The following is a 19,590-nucleotide window of genomic DNA, read 5'->3' as shown; positions in this document are numbered from 1 at the left end:
CATTGCTGAGCCATACTTCAATTAGTGTCACATGGATATCTACATCTATATATAAAAGTCAATATAGCATCAGTATGGGACGTTCCATAGAGTATGCTGTATCAGTGTCTGTTGTATACAGGTTTATAGAAGTTCAGGTTCAATTATGATGCAATTGTATTTATGAGTCCTCACACTAAACAGATTTCTGAATGCATGTTTTGGGGCTTAGAGGTTAGAGAAACAACATTTTTCTAAATGTTAAATGTTGCAAATATTGTTTCCTCTCATGTAAAAGTATAAACATAAGATTTACTTTATGACATTTTTATCACAGAGGAACATAAGATAGCTTGCATGCACAGTCTGCATATGCAAAATGATATAGCATATAACAAAATGGTAATTTTTTGCCAAAGTGATAGCTCACCCCAAAATGAAAATCAGTTAATTATTATTAATTAATTACTCACCCACGTCGTTCCAAACCTGTAAGACCTTTGTTCATCTCCAGAACACAAATTAAGATATTTTTGGTGAAATCTGAGAGCTTTCTGACCCTGCATAGACAGCAACGCAATTGAAACGTTCAAGGACCAGAAAGGTAGTAAGGACATTGTTAAAATAGTCTATGTGACATTGGTTTAACTTAATTTAATTAAGGGACGAGAATACTCTGTGTACACAAAGAAAACAAAAACATGATTTTCATTTTGGGGTGAACCCCCTCTTAATAAATTATGGAGTTTTACACTCATCAGAACATGGCTGGCTCTTCTAAAGCCTTTTTCAAAATGATCCTGCATTCTTCTAAGTTCAACATTTTCCATGGTTTTGGAACAACATTCTAAACAAAGGGCATTTCAGTTTTCTGAGCTTACTGTATGCTAACTGGGGCATTATAAAAGGGGTGTGGGTCTAGTAAAAGCACCTTTGGTCATGTTAAAGTAGTCTGAACTGGTTGGCAGTTTCCTATCAGTGTTGCCAGATGGCCCAACTCCCTTTTATATATGTATGCATATGTGTGTAACTGTATGCCTGACTGCTTGAGCCTGCATTATTTTAAGAATTCTGATATCATCCCAACCATTACAGCACCACGTCACACATTATCATTCACAGACGTTCCTGTCAACAGCCGCTTAGCAAGTCAAGGAAAGGAACGGTTTCATTTTTTCAAATGGTTAAACAGTTAATAATGACATCATCGTGAATACCACAGTCTTCTATTCACGCTCTTTTTTTCTCTCTCTCTCTTTCCCTGGGCCATCTCATCATGGTTTCTGAATGCAGTTTCCATTCCACAACTGAAGCTCCTTTGTCATATGAGGAATTCCATTTGAAAAGCCAATGTTCTGCCACTATATTGCTCCCATGTGTCTGGATTTTACTATACGAATTGTTTATTCTTAATCGGACAGTTGTCTCTGTAAAATAGACTAATGTCTTGGATTGAATAAACACATTAGAGAGATTTAATAAGCTACATACACACAATTTTTTTTTATATTGGTTACATACAGTATATAATGCAACAAATGCTGAACTATTGTCAGTGTTAAATAGATTCACAGTGATTTCTATAATCTCTATGGCAGATTTCAGTGAGAATTTCTCAGTATTACAGTAAGTATGCAAACTTTGCAGGGAGCTGTCAATGCTACACAGAGACACAAGGGAGAAGAAGCTGGGAAAAAAACAGCTCCACGTGGTGTCCAAAGAAACACATACACGGAAGTCAGAGGGACTGAGCTCTTTTCCAAGGCCTGGGAGCCCAGTTGGAGTCACGAACACTGTGGAATGAGCACATTAAGGGCACAAAGCTGGCCTTCTAAATCACACAGTAACTGGGTGACTCTGAATGTTCATCACAAAAGTGCTATTGATAGTTTATCCAAGTTGGCTGAGACCATGACCAAGTGTCTGCAGGCCCCATGGGCAGTGTAGCATGACCGGATGTGCTCAAGAGGAGGGACAGAAGAATAGACAAAATAAAGAGCGGAGATGACTGAAGAGAAGAATGGGACATCAGAAGCTGTGCGCCAAAATCTCATTGTCGTGTCAATTGATTTTATTTTTGCCATACAATAGAGGTCAATGGTGACTGTTTGGTTACCAACATACTTTAAAATATCTTTTGAAAAGAACAAATAAAGTCATAGAGGTTTGAAACAACATGAGGGTGTGAGGGTGAGTAAATCATGACATAATATTAATTTTTGGATAAACTATCACTTTAACCTGCAGAACCCCGGTCTTCTATCTTTTCTTATGAAGCAGACAAATAAAGCTGTTCCAGCCAGAGCACATTGCTTGTCCACATCGATTAGTTCACAATACTGTTATATCAGTGTCAGTGACCAGGAGTTTACAGCTTCCAGTGCTTCTCCATTTTACAGCATTAAAGCCAGAGATCAAAGGAAAAGTATCTGCTCTCTGCTCAATAGTCAGACTTGTGCTCTGTCTGTGAAAAGGGAGACAGAAAGATTCAATTTATAACATATGAAGCCACTGGGTGAGGGACTTCGTGGTTCAGACTCAGAGGTTGATGGAAATAGCAACTTGCTCTTAAAAGATGCAAAAACAAACATTTATTAACTATACAACTGTGAACAGGACAATAGTAATAACACAACATTCTGCTCATCCATTTGACTTTATTGTGCTCTCCGGATGTAATCGTGTCGAAAGAGATCTTTTCAATGTGGGTTATCATGAAATTACTGTGTATTGGTGCAAAGGGAATCCAAACCTTGCAAAGAAAATGCATATTATTCCAAATCGGAGCCAACTAAAGTGTTCAACAGAAAGAGATTGCGAGAGACAGAGGCCTGTGGGTTTGTGTGCACCACATGTGCATTTATAAGAACAGGGTGTGGGATGACTCAGCTATGTTTTTCCACTGTTCAGTAACCACTGCTCATGTTCTCTCTACCAATTAATGTACATGTGAATTTGTGCAAAGCATCCATTATCCCTCCTCCGTAGTATTTCTTTGTTTTAGACAGATTTTATGCATATTTGCAGTCAAATAGAAATTCTTGTGTTTGGTCTTCCGTTCAAAGACCATTGACACACACACTGGTTCATGCATCAAGGTTCAATCGCAGTTCACCTTAAGATGCACATTTCCTACTACAGCATGCAGGCGAGATCACTGCCTGCCACACTTTATATATATATATATATATATATATATATATATATATATATATATATATATATCATATTGTATATAGAGATATTTGCTCAAGTGTTGTAATGCTCCAATGCCCTTTTTTGTCCTTTATGTCTCAAACTTTAATTAAATATTCCGATACCTGTCTGCTACAAATTAAAGTCAAACACAAAGAGCACTGGGGTAGATTGTAACACTGATTACTAAAACATGATTTTATTTTTATTATTTACTTTAATATGATGAATGAATTTTTTTTTCATTTAAAACATGAATTTTAATTCATATGTATTACACACACTAAAACTGTGTAGTTATTCCGTTTAGTTAGTCGTGCTTTGGGGCAAATTTGTCCTCATGGACAAAACTGACAAGATCTCCATTTGTGGCATACTTTGTAAAAATCCAAAGGCCTAACGTTACATAAATAAATTTGCCTATATATTGGATGGTGGCGTTAATGAGTGGCATTTCACCCCTTCAGCTAATTTCTAAATGCTTAAAATAATGCTATTGAAAGGTTCGCACCATTCATGCAGCTGTTTGTGCTAGTTTGACGCCTTACATGGAGGTCATGAATTTAGTGTAAGCCATAAAACAACTAGTATTAGCCCCTAACGTTAACGTTACCTGAGTGACCGGGATAACGACGAAAGATCCTCCTCCCGCGCTCTCCGTTACTATGGCGAGGAACTTGGCGTTGACCGCGCAGAAGTGGTTGTCATGGACGTTCTTCGTGATCGGGATGCCCTCGAAGCAGTGCTCTCGGTTGGCCACTTTGCCATAGACGTTTCGAAACTTGGAGCTCCGGTAGGTCGGCCGCCATGACATCTGCAAAACACATGCGAAGACAACAAACGAGATTAGTAGTGTTCAGGTTTTTTTTTTTTTTTTTTTTAGCTTTTAATGTAATTTAATTGTTTAATTGTGACGTGGGCAGATGGACAAACCTATGTAGATTAAAAAAAAAATAATAATAAAAAAATAGAAAATCTTGACATTATGGATTTTTCCCAGTCTTTAACAGTATTGGGTGTGATTTTTTAAACAACAACAAAAAAAAAACAGATAGGCTATTATTTTTAAATATACAGCTCAACACAAGATGTACAAGATAAATGTTTTGGTATGATACTAGTGGTAAACTTGTGTTTTTTGCATTGAGCAAAAAAATGAAAACCCCTAAAAGGGGGGAAAGACACTAAAGTTAACAAGACACCACCATCACCCAGATCCCAACATCACTTGGGGTCTTAGGACTTTAAGCAAACTCAGATACAGACTATGTCAATAGATATATAACAATTAAAATGTATGGTGACACCATAAATATGATAGGTAAAATACAGATATTGGAGCCGTTCGTGCTGATTTGGCTCCATTTTCCATTCCATGAAACCCTTTAGAAGACTCCGGCACTCAAACAGGAAGCGGTTGGTGGATGCTTGTAAAAATTTCACTCACAACTCAAACCACTGTTTGTAGTTTTGCCTAGAGGAATGCACAAGGAACAATTTAGGCTCTAATGAATGAGACTGTGCCATTCAAACTAAAATGAACTGCGATTCGAAAAGATAGTGGCCACAAGGAGGACAGGAAGTGTTAAATCACCAGTGTCTGATCTGAATCTTTATGAGAGATTGACATCACTCGTTACTAAAGACAGCATTGAGAATTCAGCATTGTCCTTCTGCTTTTGTATAATGAGAACATGTACAACCCTTAGTCTTTAGTTTATTTATAACAAATCTTATGATTAATTGGGAATAGTATTATTAGAATAGTTAAATGGTTTGGCTAATCATGTTTCTGTTAGAAGTGAGGCTTGAAATTAGCTACATCTCTCTGGGACCTTCCTCAACTTTCTTTTTTAAATTCCACGTATGTTTTCAGCTATCATACAGCTTGATTTTTTACAGCAGTCCTAAAGCATTCAGCAGTTTGTGTGCATGTTGTCCTGTCTGTTTAAGCATAACCGAATCAACCAGAGAGAGGCCTTCAGCTATAGAGAGCTGTGCCTTTGAGATTTGCATACAAGAACAATTATTCATTTAATACTGCACGTACATACACACTCACTCACTCACTTCTCTAAAAGACCAGCTGACCACTCTCTATCTGTGTACTGTTTGTCTGTATTACAGGATTTCTGTATATCAATCCACAAAATATATTTTCTTATTCAATATATGAGAATAATATACATTATTTATTATTAGTTTCACCTCAATGTCTGACTCCAAATTATTCTGGCTAATTTCCTACCTTTCCTTTGGTTTTGAGCTCACCACCCTCTGAATTCTGCAGTCATCTACAAAAAGAGCCTGTATCTTCTTCGGCTTCCTGCGTGCATCTAGTTTGCCGGCCTGAGTTACTTGCATCTGTTTCTCTCTTCTCCTTTTTCCTCCAAGCGTTCTCCTCCCACAGCCTCGTTTCGTCCCTCCCTTGCTACTTCATTCCCTCCCTCTTCCCCGGCCAAGCCCTACATCAGCTACTGTAATTGCTAGAGGTTGAATATCTTTCTCTCTGCCTGCAACATACACACACACACACACACACACACACAGTTACTCCCCATATACACGTTGCATATAGTTGCATACAGTACATGACACAATTAGAAGTTTCATTAGTATGTTGAAGCTACATCAGATGTGTGCATCGTGGCCAGCATCAGTAAAATATCATGTTTACACTATAGTCCAAGCTTTGGGTCGATAAGGGTTAATTTTTTTCAAAAGTATCTTATGCTGGCCAATTATTTGATGAAAACTACAGTAAAACAGTAATACTATAAAATATTATTCCAGTTTTAATTATACCAGTTTCCTATTTTAATTAAAATGTAATTTCTTCCTGGAATGGCAAAACTGAAAATTCCTTCAGAAATAGAATGATTTTCAGAAATGCTCAAGTTACTTTGCCTATTATCATCAGTGTTTAAAACACTTGTGCTGTGTAGTATTTTTGTGGAATCTGTGATATTTTTTTTTCCTTTCAATTCAAAAGAACACAATGTAATGCATTCTTACTGAATAAAAATATAATTTCTTCCAAAGGGAAAAAACACTCCTTAAAAAGTAGTGCATATTTTCTTCATTTAATTCTCCATTGCTTGTAGGTGTAACTCTTTATTGTTCCATTGCTATACAGTTCGATAAGTAGGATGTAAACATTTTTTTGTTTCAGTAGTTGTAGTCTGTGAAATCTTCAAATAAATTCATTAAACGTTGATTGTGTGGTCACGTTCACCACGTTTTACCAACTAGTCATATTTATGTTATGTTAAACAAAGTAAATGCATTTTATATGCATTTTGTTTTGGTGGGATGTCCTACATTGACCCTAAATGTGGAAGATATGAGAGCCTGGTTTGTTTTTCTGTGGTTGGTCGATTTACAACTTCTCGGACATAAGTAATATATTATAATTAGGCTGTGTGATATTTTTAGAAATAAACACGAGAATGCTAATAAGACATTGGACATCTTCAGGAGTGTTCTTCTCAGACCTATGTTAAAATTAATGTCTCTCTCTCTCTAATTATGTTGAATGATTAAATGGGATATTATTTGGCTAGCTCTTGACAACCTCTATGCAGACAGAAAGGATTTATTATACTTTAGTGAGACAGCACTCTCTCCTTGGTCTTCCCTTTAACTCTGCTCTGTGTTCATCATGTGTCTGGTCTGTTGTAGTCTCAGCCTCAGACGTCATGCCCACGGACCGTTGTCTAAACATCTGATGCATATGGGACACAAAAGTGGAAACACTTCAGGAGTGTCGAAGTCCTCATCGGATTGGTTGAATTTGACAGGAAGATGCATCACGCCAAATCCACTAACGAAAGAAGAAAGACGTCGTGTTTAGAACTGTGACGAAGAGCGCTTATCAGGATCAACAAAACGCTGGATTTTCAAAAGTATGTAAAATATTTAAAGTTTGCTGTATAATATTTTTTAAATATGTCTGAGAGTTTTACACACCGGTCTGTTATTGTGGCCACATTTCCATGCCTCAAAACGTGAAGATGAACAAAATTAACTGTGATTGGTTGTTTGACATGTTTGACACGGCCTCATGGGTGGGCCTTGGCACCTAGTGATCGCCCACAGCTTGTTTAATGACCGTCTGATGCACATTGCCCACAAAAATGGCAGTGTTGGCTGAAATTGCCCATGTTAATTTCATTGGCTGGTGCTACGTGTCTTCTGGGAGTAAGAGTACATTTTGATTAAATTTTTCATCCTGAAAAAGTTTAGGGGTACAACAGCTTATCACAGTAGCAGCAGTACCTTTAAAAGGACACTGTGACGAGTGGGGCGGGGCCGAGGGATGTGGGAACACGAGTGAGGCCGGTGGAGTGATTGGGAAATCCGCTACACCTGCGACCCACCACCGGTCTTGAGTCCCACAGAGGAGATGGAAGGATGTACAACTGGAGCGACGACAGTGAAGGACGAGAGAGGACCAGGCCTGGGCTTTTAGTTGTGTTTTGATTTTGATTTTGTGCGCATCAGTCGTCCGTGAGGGGCTGGTGCGCTGTTTTGTCTTTATTTTGAATTATTAAAATGTCCTTTGATTGTCCGCTGGTTCCTGCCTCCTTCTTCCGGATGATTAGAAAGATTATATCATTACAGACACCCTCGTAACTTATCTACCCCTAGAACTAGCATTTAAGTATCATAGTATGTAAGGAATAGTACCTCAAGGTACTATTAGGAATTTTTAGGGGTATATAAAGCATAAAGATGTCCTTTTGAGAGTACTGTACTATACATAGTGACAAGCTAAAGGTAACCCTTAAGGTACAATTTCTGTGTATTTTTTCTGCGAGTGTACCGAACTGATAGAATTAGTGTTTTTCAGAAAGAGCTGATCACTTATTTTTTTTAATGGTAATTAATGGTTTTAAATCTTTGAAATTTACAGTACTTAGTGTTTAATGTGATGCACTCAGTGTAAAGTTCAGATTTGTTTTTTGAGTATGTCTGTGAAATAATCAATACATGTAATTTTTTAATGGAAGATATTCTGATCAGATCATCTTTTTTTTTTTTATACCAGTCTATTACTGTAATTTTGTCTATTTCAGATAAGTCTAGCCCGTAAATGATACATAAAGAAATAAACAATAAATAATAAAATATATAAAATAAATGATAATTTAATTGTAAGCCAAATGTAGTTTTTTTCCTGGGTGGTTCTTTACCAAAACAAATTTCAGTCTGGGCCAGGTTTTGTGTTAGTCAAAAGTATGGCTGCACAAGACTGATGAAGTATGTATCATTTGGTGTAGGATGGTACCACTACAAATTTAGCAGACTATATGGGAGAAAATTATTTGGTTTATGTGTGTTTTTCATGGACATGCTCTTTTTGCTGCAGGACAGAGAGACTCCTGAGACTTCACACTTTATCGACTTTTTCACATCTTGCCTGCAGTTTCTTCTGCTGCTGTGTCTTTGGTTTTCTTTCTACCATGCTTAATATCTTCACTTTACTATATTTATTTGTCGTTTTTTGTTGGACTGATTAAACAAAATGTAAGACCAACCATAGGTTGTTATCATCCATTTTTCAGATTTGTCAGTGCACTCTGTCCCATTCATCACTCCAATACATAAGCCTATTAGATCTCCCCAACCCAATTCTGCCTAATTCATGTAAAGAATTATTCAAAGAAACTGATATTCCAACAGCTTCCAAGTCAGGAAGCAAGCTTCTTCTGTCTTTAAAATTGGACACAAAAACTGATGAAAGGCCTCTGGAGGGGCACAGCTTCAGCCCCTCTCTATGCCAGGAAGCCAGTCTTTGTGGGGCATTAGAGCAGCTAACCTCCCGCTCCTGCTTCTGAGTAGCATGAGTGAGTTTTGATGCCATTCTGTCTCTGTGGGAGATAATAACACTGAGCTTGAAGACCCACTGCCTGTTTTGGCAGCTTTGGCACCAGCTGTGAATGAAATACAGCTGAAAGAGAGCCAGGTCAAGTTGCATGCTGTCCTTTCACACACAGAGAAATCAGAGTGAATGTTGGTGACTTTAGAGAGATTTTATAGCATAGGCTTCGATAAATCTTGTTCTTAAAACTGTCCAAAGTCTGCCAGCCCTGAACTTTGAGAAACTCGCTATAGAATATTCAGCTCTTACTCAAATATATAATGAGATTTCCCCGATATATGGCAAATGATAATGTACTGTATGTTTATTGTTTGTTTTCAATGCACTTTCACTGCATCCATGCATAGACACATTAATTAAATCATCCTAAGCCATAAGTTTACTGTGTGTTATTAAGCAATGCCAATACCTTGAGGAAAACCAACACATGTATAAATTCTGTTCCAGAACAGAATAATTTAGTCAGAGCTGTAGGGCATTTAAATCCCTTCAATTCTCAGTGAAGAGGGAGGGGAGGGAAGAAAAAGGCTCACAGATGGGATATAGACCCTCATTACTACTGTACTGGAGGGTGTACTGGGGTGCCCTCCTTTGTTTGTTATTGTTATTGTTATTGTTACTGTCTGCTTTGCTGTAGTTTTTGCTTCATCAGACAGTGCAGAAGCAGCTGTAACAACTGAAAATTCCACACACTGTACGTGATCTATAACATACTGAAACACGTCTCTCATTGTAAAAGGCCTAACTGTATGAAAGGAGAACAATTATGACAAATCAGCCTTGTTTTAGATTAGGTGGCACATTACAGTACTGCCAATTATAGTCCAGGTAAACCAGTAAATCATCTGTTTGAACTATTCATTTAAAGAACCAGCTCATAAAAATAATTTGTCTGTGAATTAGGCTACACTTGCTGTGCTGCATATTTTTGATTCACTATGAAGAATTGGCTCATATGAGTAATTTGTTCAGGAATCAGACACACACAGTCTTTTCATTGCATTCTGACAGCAACAACTCACATTTAATACTCAGGTAAAATATGATTTCTTTTGCCATGATGTTGAACAGCAGAATGTTTGTCTAAGAACACTGGGAAATTTATTGAGTGTATCATGACATCCTGAGTGTATCGGGGTATCCTTTTCTGTTTTGTTGTTTTTTTCTTTCTTTTTTTCTTCTTTTTTTTACATTAGATTTTTCCTTTTTATTAAAGGGTTTATATGGGGATATAAACTGTGTGTTGTTGTTCATGAACTTCATACACTTAGGGACAGGATGTCCTTGAGAGGGTTATCAGACTTTGATAAAGAAGTAGAAAATGAAGAAAGAGGAAGTTATCTGATGCAGTGCTAAGAAACACACATTGTCAAGGACAGCCTTGCTCTGCTCTTAGGGTCCAGTTATGCTTATAAAAGATCCTTTCTACCATAGAAATGGTAAACACCCCCTCCTTCTCCATCCTACACTCTGTAGCCTCCATATTACTTATAGCTTGATTGTGAGTGTGTATCTTTTCTGAGTATGTCCATTCACTACCAGTCAGAAGTTTTGTCACTTACTTTCTCTTTTTTTATTCTTATTTCCCACATTTTAGAATAATTGTAAAATTATCAAAACCATGGAATTGCAAACATGAGGAAATTACTGAACTTTTATGTTATTCCTTACATTATAGTAGCGACCCTATACCTAGGTCATCACTTTGGGCATTATTTTACAAGGGATCAAACCATATAATGATTTTGAAGTCAATTGTAGTCAAGACCATTAAAAACTAAAATTTAAATTTTTAAATAATTTTAGTGAAATAAAAAGTACATTAATATTTTAAAACATTTATTAAAGCATTAAATTATTTAAGCATTTTAATATAAGCCAGCATAAGATAAAATTCTGTTGTTCTCATCCAGGAGGCCGGGGCCCACTATAGGGGCCTTAATATCACTTGAAATAAGATAAAAAAAAGCATTGATTCTTATATTAATTCATCCCTTTAGTTGTTTATTTATTTATTTATTTTATTTGAAGAACCATAATTTACCCAGTCTTAAAAAGGTTGAAAAAAGAAAAAAAAATTATACTTGTACTTTTGACTTTTTAATAATTATTCTATACTGTACAATGGTATATTTATTTGCTTAATATTCAGAATCTGTACTAAAAAGACGTGTTCTTGCCTAGGGTTGTCACAGTACCAAAATTTCACTATTTTGTAACAATACCAGTGAAAATCCACAGTTCTCTGTATCAATTAAGGTACCAAAGCAAAACAAAAAAACATCATAATTTAACAACTTTTTTTTTTTATTAATATCGTTTAAAATTTAAAATTAAAAAATCGTTTTAAAATTAAATGTACAAAACCAATGCCATTCTTTATACTTATTTAAAATTGTTTAAAGTTTTTCCACAATAAATAAAAGTATGATAAAATGTAAACAAGTTTTTACCCAAAAGTTTTTGCCATATTTTTGCTGCCACTGAAAAACATCTGGAAAAACTAAATGTTTCAGGATCATCCTCAGTCTGCAGCTGTGAAAGGAAAATATAATATACTTAAGTAAAGCAATGGCTTTAGTCTGACCAAATGCAACATTAGATCATTGACACCAGCTAAAATATAACTTTTCACTAAATAACAAACCTCTTTTATAATAAATTTAGATAAGATTACATATATTAAGTGTATATCAAATGGATTCAAACAGGGGCGTCATGCATTCATGATTTTTGAGGGGGCACATTTGGGGGGGGGGGGGGGGGGTTCGGGAGTATAAGTCATTCTACGAAAGCACTGTATAACTGATATAGGCTTATTTTTTTATTTTATTTTTTTCCTTTTTATTCAAAACAATTCCAAACATGCTTAATATATCAGGAAATATCTCGTTTCTCAAATATGTGTAGGTAAACGCGTTTTGCACCTTTATAGATTGTTATTTGATCAATATATGGAAATGTAGTGTAATCTATTAACTACACATAAAAACCTGAAATAAAAAGTGCCATATCATGCCATAAAATATTTTTAATACGACTGAATTTGCATTTAATGTAAATTTTAATAACAATATTGTAAGATACTTATTTTAACACTTTCATTTTACAGAGAGTAAAGAACATTTACATTATCAAAAAACATTTTCATTCAGTCTAGCCAGAGTTCAGGCACTCTCAAAAAAACTCCCATTAAAATCACTGAAGCACTTTACATTATGAAACGAATATCTTACTTACATTCGTACGCACATCTGCTCTTTTTGTTGTTTCTGATGAGAGAATTCGCTAAATAATTCAGTCAGCGAGCAAGTGAACAAAACACTGCGTTTCAGTGATGACTCTTCTGGACGTCTCTGATTGGCCATTGCATCCATAAGCGCAACCGAATAGTTTCTGATTGGTTATCATGAAGCGTTGTACGAACGCGTTTGTCTCTGACTCAGCGCCAGCCAGCGAACGCAGATTTGAATTTAGCAGCTGATGCTGTGCACTGAACGATCTATTCTGACCGCTGTGATTGTATCAAATATATAAAAAATATTATTCTGCAATTTTTTTTTTCGTTTGGAAGCTGCATTTAAAATCCACTTGGCTCAGAAATCTGAGGGGGCACGTGCCCCCTCACTTTGAATGGGCACGACGCCTCTGGATTCAAACTGTAGTATTAAAAACACTTTACAATAAGATTTAATTTGTTAGATAGCATGACCAATAAACAATAGGGTTAATTTCAAAATGTGATAATGTATAAATCACAAGTTCAATCTGTTAAAATTATTTAATGCACAACGAACAAACATGAATGATCAAGTGTTTGTTTTAAATAACATTCACAAAACATTAATGAATGTTGTAAAAATATATTGTTCATCCACTGTAAGATGTTACTACTAGATCTAACTCATGTTAGAAAACATTGTCATTGTAAAGTCTATACAGGAGATAACATTTTTCTATACTTTTATTTAATCCAAACTGTGTTCATATTTAATTTAAAAGGCCTTTATAATCTGATAGATTTATTCAGCCAATAATAACAACAACAACAACAACAAAAAAGTACAGAGGTCTCATTTATAAACATTGCGTATGCTCAAAATGGGCATAATACATGCGTACCTAATTTTCCACGCACATATCGTGATTTATAAAAAATCAACTTGCCGTAACTAAGGACGCACCGTACAGAAATTATAAACCATGCTTACAAACTCTTTTTCATGGAGTGAGAAAAATATTTAAGTAAACAACGATTTTTAACTCTGTTTTCATGTCGATATATACATTTACATTAAATAATCCACTCGCATTAAATGAGATTAACACCGAAATTACATAATTTTATAAACAACATAATTACATATTTCATTAACAATAAACATATTTTTCCTGTGACATTTTTTTAAAAGGGTACATAACATACACAGTTTCACCTATTCTCATGTTAATCTTGAGTACCTATAGAGTAGTACTGCATCCTTCATATCTCCAAAAAGTCTTTAGTTTTATCATATTTATAAAAGAAATGACGAGAACACTTGCTACACTCGGTTGCTACACTCAGTTGATGCCCCGGAAAAACAAACTGCATCCACTGTTCATGTAACGCTGGGTTTTTGGGAAGCTGAACACGGTAAACTTCCCCTCACATCCAAAAACACACTTATTTGGAAATATTCTCAAACAAATCCTATGCAGCGCTGCCGGCGATTTCCCGGTGAAGCGTGTTGATGTGTGTGGTGACCGCGTTCTCGCTCTCCTCTGGTCAACGTGTGCACAGTTGCGCTTTTCCGAGAGAAATGCTCACATAAAGAGTTCAACCATCGTCTACGTCATTAGATCCACGATCGAAAAAAAACAGCCGAAACTTGTACCAACCCGGAAGCAGATTTTCAGCACAGAAATGTTCTGTCATTTGTCCAAATTATTTTTGTTTAGCATGAGATTCCATCTCTTTACCACTGTGAACAACTCTGAATACATGAAACACCATTGTAACCCCCTTTAATGACAGCGAGGAGTGCTATAGGTGCACAATAATTAATCTTAAAACTAAACTACAGATCACATGTTATGAGATATTTTAGTGAGAACAATGATCTATAATGCGCACTTACTGTGATATTATAGCGGACACTGCTGGATTACCATACAACCACAGCTGTACGGAGGTGTTAATGTCATGTAAAGTCATCTCTACAACATTATGAAAAATACCACTATATTTGAAGGATATAAAAAGAAGAAAACGATAAGATTTGCATGTTTCCTTTTTAAAACACTTTGTCAGTGAGGTGCAGAATCAGACAATACACTGCAATAAATATAGGCTTAACTGTTTCCACTTAAATAGCTAAAATGTTTATCTTGTCTGCAAAACTGCATAAGTTTAATTTTATTTGAATTGTTTAAAACAATTGAAATACTATTTGGCCAGTGTAAAAGAATGAGATCAACTAAAATATATCCGAGAACTACTTTAAACCATTTTGTTTTTATGGATATTTTCATATATTTCTATTTCACTACTGTCTCTGTTTTAAACATGGGGTCACGTGCATGGGAATTTGCATTGAAATGATATGCAGATGAGGTTATGCATAGTAAAACTAGGCATTGTATGCCCCATATATGGTGATTTCGGGGAGGAGTCGGGGTGGAGATGCACATACGCACAATCTTCCCCTGACTGGAATTTATAAAGAGATTTTTGCGCAGGTTCTGGCGTCCGCATGGTTTTATGAATCTGAAAACTTTTGGGCGTACACAAAATCTATCTTTTGTGCCTACGTAAAATTTTAGGATTAAATCTATGAAGAGTTTTATAAATGAGACCCCAGAACTGTTTTTCTGAGGGACTATTAATCATACATTTGTACATTCTCTAATGAATATCTTGGATACACAGTTCATTTAAAAGCTTCTGTGTAAAAATAATATTTAATAATAATAACAAATAATTGTCTTCCTGTTTTTACACTAATAAAAGTTATAGGAGCGTTAAATACTTAACAAAGAAACTTCATTCTAATGCTCATTATATTAGCATTAGCCACACTTATGCTAACTATTAACTATATGTATATGCTAACGGCGATATTTCAATCCGACATTGAAATTAAAATGTGGAATAATATTCATAAAGGAAGCTTTTTATATAAAAAATTTAATTGAAACTTACCTGCTTGAACTTTCATTTGATCGGGGTGTCTGTCTTTAAGGTGTTTTGTTAGTTTGATGCATTTCCTCTTTTTGAGGTTGCCACGTCTCTTTATGAAGAGGATAGCTTTCGAATTGTGCAAGAACCGAGTTGACCGGATACTCGGTACCATGGGTACTTAAGAAAACCTGGCACCTTAACATTTTCATTTTTTACCAAGTACAAACTTGGTACCAAAATACTGGGTCTTTTGAAAACACTATTCCTCCCATATGTACTCCTGTGTCCTTGTGTCTTCAAGCATGGCTGCACTGACTGAAAAAGTATCCCCTAGAGATTGTCATTTCCAGGAGAGGAGCAGTCTGTTGTTTTCCTTCCTCTAACCTCCTTGTTGATAATGGACAGGGTGTGATAAGCAGAACCAACAGATGGATAGATGGGGATTACTGTGGGGAGGTAGAGACAGGAAGGACAAAGGATGGCCCATGTTAGGTGATGGAGTGGGTAGGGCAGCAAGAAGATGATCATTATGGTCACCATGAGACTAGACCATGACTCAGCTCTCTGCTGATCTGTCAATCAAATTACACTGGATTCACTAATGACACTGTGCTGCATTAAGACATGACTAATTCAGCATGAAATGAGGAAATAATTTTTTTAATGAAAGTAGGCATAGAGTGTGACTTTTTAGCATGCATAAAGAATACAGAGTGACCAGTGGCGGACTGGGACAGTAAATCAGGCCGGGAATTTGACACCACCCCAGGCCACCTCTGTTGCTGCAGTCACCACAACCCAATTCATGTGTCCACCAGACTGCTAAACTTTTTGGCTCTTTCAGTTGTTTGAATTGGGTTAAACTTAAAAAATAAATCAAAATCCTTATAAGCTGAAATAACCTGAAATAAGCACTTTCAATAATCTATATCAATTATGCAGCCATCAATTGTATGTCTCAATGATCACAGTCCTACTACTGATGAGCTTATAAATCATAAAAGCACATATTTTTCTAAGAGTATAGCCAGCATGTTTAGTTTTGCTTATAACTTAAACTTTACTTGAAGGTTTCCTGCTCTGACTCAAAAGCTGAACTGTCCACCCTCTCTTGTTCAACAGCATCAACAGCAAGAGCTAGCAGCACTAGTGCTACTGTTGCTTCCTTCGTCACCTTCAAAATAAATAAGCATTGTACACTAGGCTACATATTGTAGGCTAGAAATGGAAAATATAAATTTTCTAAATTTCTAAATTTTGGCACAAAAAAAAATACTGTATCCCCATATGTAAAACAGTGTGCTAGTTTGTCATTAAGATGCTCTTTTAAAACATCTATCGTTATATACATTTGTAATATATATATATATATATTATTATTTTTTTTAAATAGATTTTATCTATTGTAAGTCGCTTTGAATAAAAGCTTCCGTCTGCCAAATGATTATGTAAATATTAGGGTGGAACAGTTCAACTTTTTCACAGTTTGGTTTGTTTCACGGTTTTAGAGTCACAGTTTCGGTATAGTTGTATGTGCTATGTTTATGGAAAAACGTCTCAGGTTACGAATGTAACCATGGTTCCCTGAGAGGGAACGAGACACTGCGTCCTCTGAGGGGACACTATGGGGAACACCTCGTCGTGACCCGTGTCTGAAGCATACTTTGAAAAACGCCAACGTGTTGGCCGGCGACAGCCTCTGACGTCACTACCAGCGCGACTATAAATACGCGCCCGTAGGACCCGTCACTATCTTCTTCGTGAAGCTTGCGTCCGAAGCATGGCAGGGAGCTAGAGGACGCAGTGTCTCGTTCCCTCTCAGGGAACCATGGTTACATTCGTAACCTGAGACGTTCCCTTTCAAGGGAACTTCGAACTGCGTCCTCTGAGGGGACACTATGGGGAACAGTATACCCACGCCGCCATGCTGAGGGGAGTGCAGACCAGAATCATGGCAAACACTAAGTACCAACTCTACCGCTTTTCTCTTCACCGGGAGTCGCCCCTGGGACGGTCTGACGGCTGCCTTATGACATTATCCCTTACGGCCAAAGGCCTAAGCTACATACCCAACTTATCCTGTAGGGCCTTGGCCCGGGGTAGAGCTAAAGGCTTGGAATCACGGAGATTCCTTTAAAGGGATACGGCTAAGAGCCTGGCACTTTCCTCTACCAAGTCTTTGCCTGTCACACAGGGGCTACTGCTAGCTTTCGCAAAAACCTGCCGAAAGGGCTGTCCCTACAGCACTCTAGTAGCGGCGCCCTGTTCTAGATAGGTATCCGAGGATACCTAGGTGGAGTGGTGCCCAAGATGAACGGGGCTTAAACCAACTCAAGAAAAGGGCACGAAGCAGCAGCGCGAAGCCCTTACCATCTAGGGATTTTAGAAAGAACGCAGAGACTAGCGTGCGAACTTACCACAATGTGGATTTTAGAAAGTGCGCAAAGACTCCCGTGCACACTTACCATAACATGGATTTAAAATACTGTTCTAAGGAGGGGTTCTCGTGGGACTCTGTCAGAGCAGCTCGTAGAAGAATGGCCCGGGAGCAGAGCAATTGGAGGCCTCAGCCCCTGCCTCAGCAGGATGCCTGCTCTCACAGAGCGTCTCAAACAGTATGTGGTACTGGAGCGCTCTGAAGAACCGGGAATCAGTCTCCCAAGAGAGGAAGACTCCGAGCTCCGAGCAGCATGCTCATAGGTGACCCTTTCAGAAAAGGGGGGTGCTGCTGAACTACCTGAGAATTGCCCACACAGCCCCCCCAAGTTGAGGGGGCTTGGGGTGTACAATAAGTACACACCGGTTGGATGAAGCCCAAGGAACACCGGGGCGAATCATCCCGAGAAAGGGAACGAAGCGGAGCGCGTAACCCTTACCATACAGGATTTTAGAAAGTGCGCAGAGTCTTGCGTGCACACTTACCACTTTACGTGGATTTCAGAAAGTGCGCAGAGTCTTGCGTGCACACTTACCACTTTACGTGGATTTGAGAAAGTACACAGGCAAGCGTGTGTACTGAAAGGTTACCTGACAACCACAGTATGTGGGAGCTCACATTCAGAGAGGCCTGTGAAGCCTGCTACCTGATAACCACAATATGTGGGAGTTCATCTACAGAGAGGCCTAGAGAGGCTTACTATCTGTTACCAGATAACCACCTCAGTGGAAACTGAAAGCAATATGGAACTCAACTCCAGGGAGGCTTGGTGAGGCCTACCACCTGACAACCACAAATCGCGGGAGCTCGTATTTTCTTTATGAAACGCACAGTATGTGGGAGCTAAATCTCCAGGGAGGCCTGGTGAGGCCTACCACCTGGCAACCACAGTATGTGGGAGCTCGTCTTCAGAGAGACCTGATGAAGCCTACTATCTGAAAACCACAATGTGCTATTTAGTGGAACGCACAATATGTGGGAGCTAAATCTCCAGGGAGGCCTGGTGAGGCCTACCACCTGGCAACCACAGTATGTGGGAGCTCGTCTTCAGAGAGACCTGATGAAGCCTACTATCTGAAAACCACAATGTGCTATTTAGTGGAACGCACAATATGTGGGAGCTAAATCTCCAGGGAGGCCTGGTGAGGCCTACTACCTGGCAACCACAGTATGTGGGAGCTCGTCTTCAGAGAGACCTGGTGAAGCCTACTATCTGAAAAAAGCCACAACATGCTATTCCGTGGAAACGCATAGTATGTGGGAGCTAAATCTCCAGGGAGGCCTGGTGAGGCCTACTACCTGGCGACCACCGAACGTGGGAGCTCACCTTCAGAGAGACCTGGTGAAGCCTACTATCTGAAAACCACAATATGCTATTTAGTGGAGACGCACAGTATGTGGGAGCCAAATCTCCAGGGAGACCACCCAGCCCCTCATGTTGAGGGAAGCGATGCTTGAGGTGCATAACAAATACACACTGGTTGGATGAAGCCCAAGGAACACCGGGGGCGAATCATCCCAAGAAAGGGAACGAAGCGGAGCGCGTAACCCTTACCATACAGGATTTTAGAAAAGTGCGCAGAGTCTTGCGTGCACACTTACCACTTTATGTGGATTTCAGAAAGTGCGCAGAGTCTTGCGTGCACACTTACCACTTTACGTGGATTTCAGACAGTGCGCAAAGCGTTAACGTGCACACTGACCATTATGTGGCTTTGAGAAAGTACACAGGCAAGCGTGTGTACAGAGAGGTTCCCAAGCATCGCAGAGGCGCTGGATCGCACGGGAGCGGTGAGCTCCAACCCTCTTTTCTAGGCGAGGGGAGCATCACCTCGCCAGGCGGCCCCTCAGAGGACGCAGTTCGAAGTTCCCTTGAAAGGGAACGTCTCAGGTTACGAATGTAACCATGGTTCCCTGAGAGGGAACGAGACA

General features: G+C 38.2%; 1 protein-coding gene across 3 annotated transcripts in view; it reads right to left on the bottom strand.

The window, feature by feature from the left end:
- The window catches only part of LOC132121327 (coronin-2B), a 41,778-nt gene that overhangs the window by 9,242 nt on the left and 12,946 nt on the right, over positions 1 to 19,590 (bottom strand). For 2 of the 3 annotated variants that reach the window (XM_059530631.1, XM_059530639.1), the window contains exon 2: positions 3,788 to 3,988. In XM_059530631.1, the coding sequence (XP_059386614.1) occupies positions 3,788 to 3,988 (201 nt within the window). Of the gene's footprint in view, positions 1 to 3,787; positions 3,989 to 5,422; positions 5,577 to 19,590 lie in introns of those variants that run through there. The other variant, XM_059530647.1, reaches the window with a different exon arrangement.

Source organism: Carassius carassius, chromosome 3 (assembly GCF_963082965.1).
Source record: "Carassius carassius chromosome 3, fCarCar2.1, whole genome shotgun sequence".
In the NCBI taxonomy this organism is placed as follows: Eukaryota; Metazoa; Chordata; class Actinopteri; order Cypriniformes; family Cyprinidae; genus Carassius; species Carassius carassius.
The sequence above is the reverse complement of the archived record's forward strand: the minus strand, read 5'-3'. Positions and strand labels throughout refer to the sequence as shown.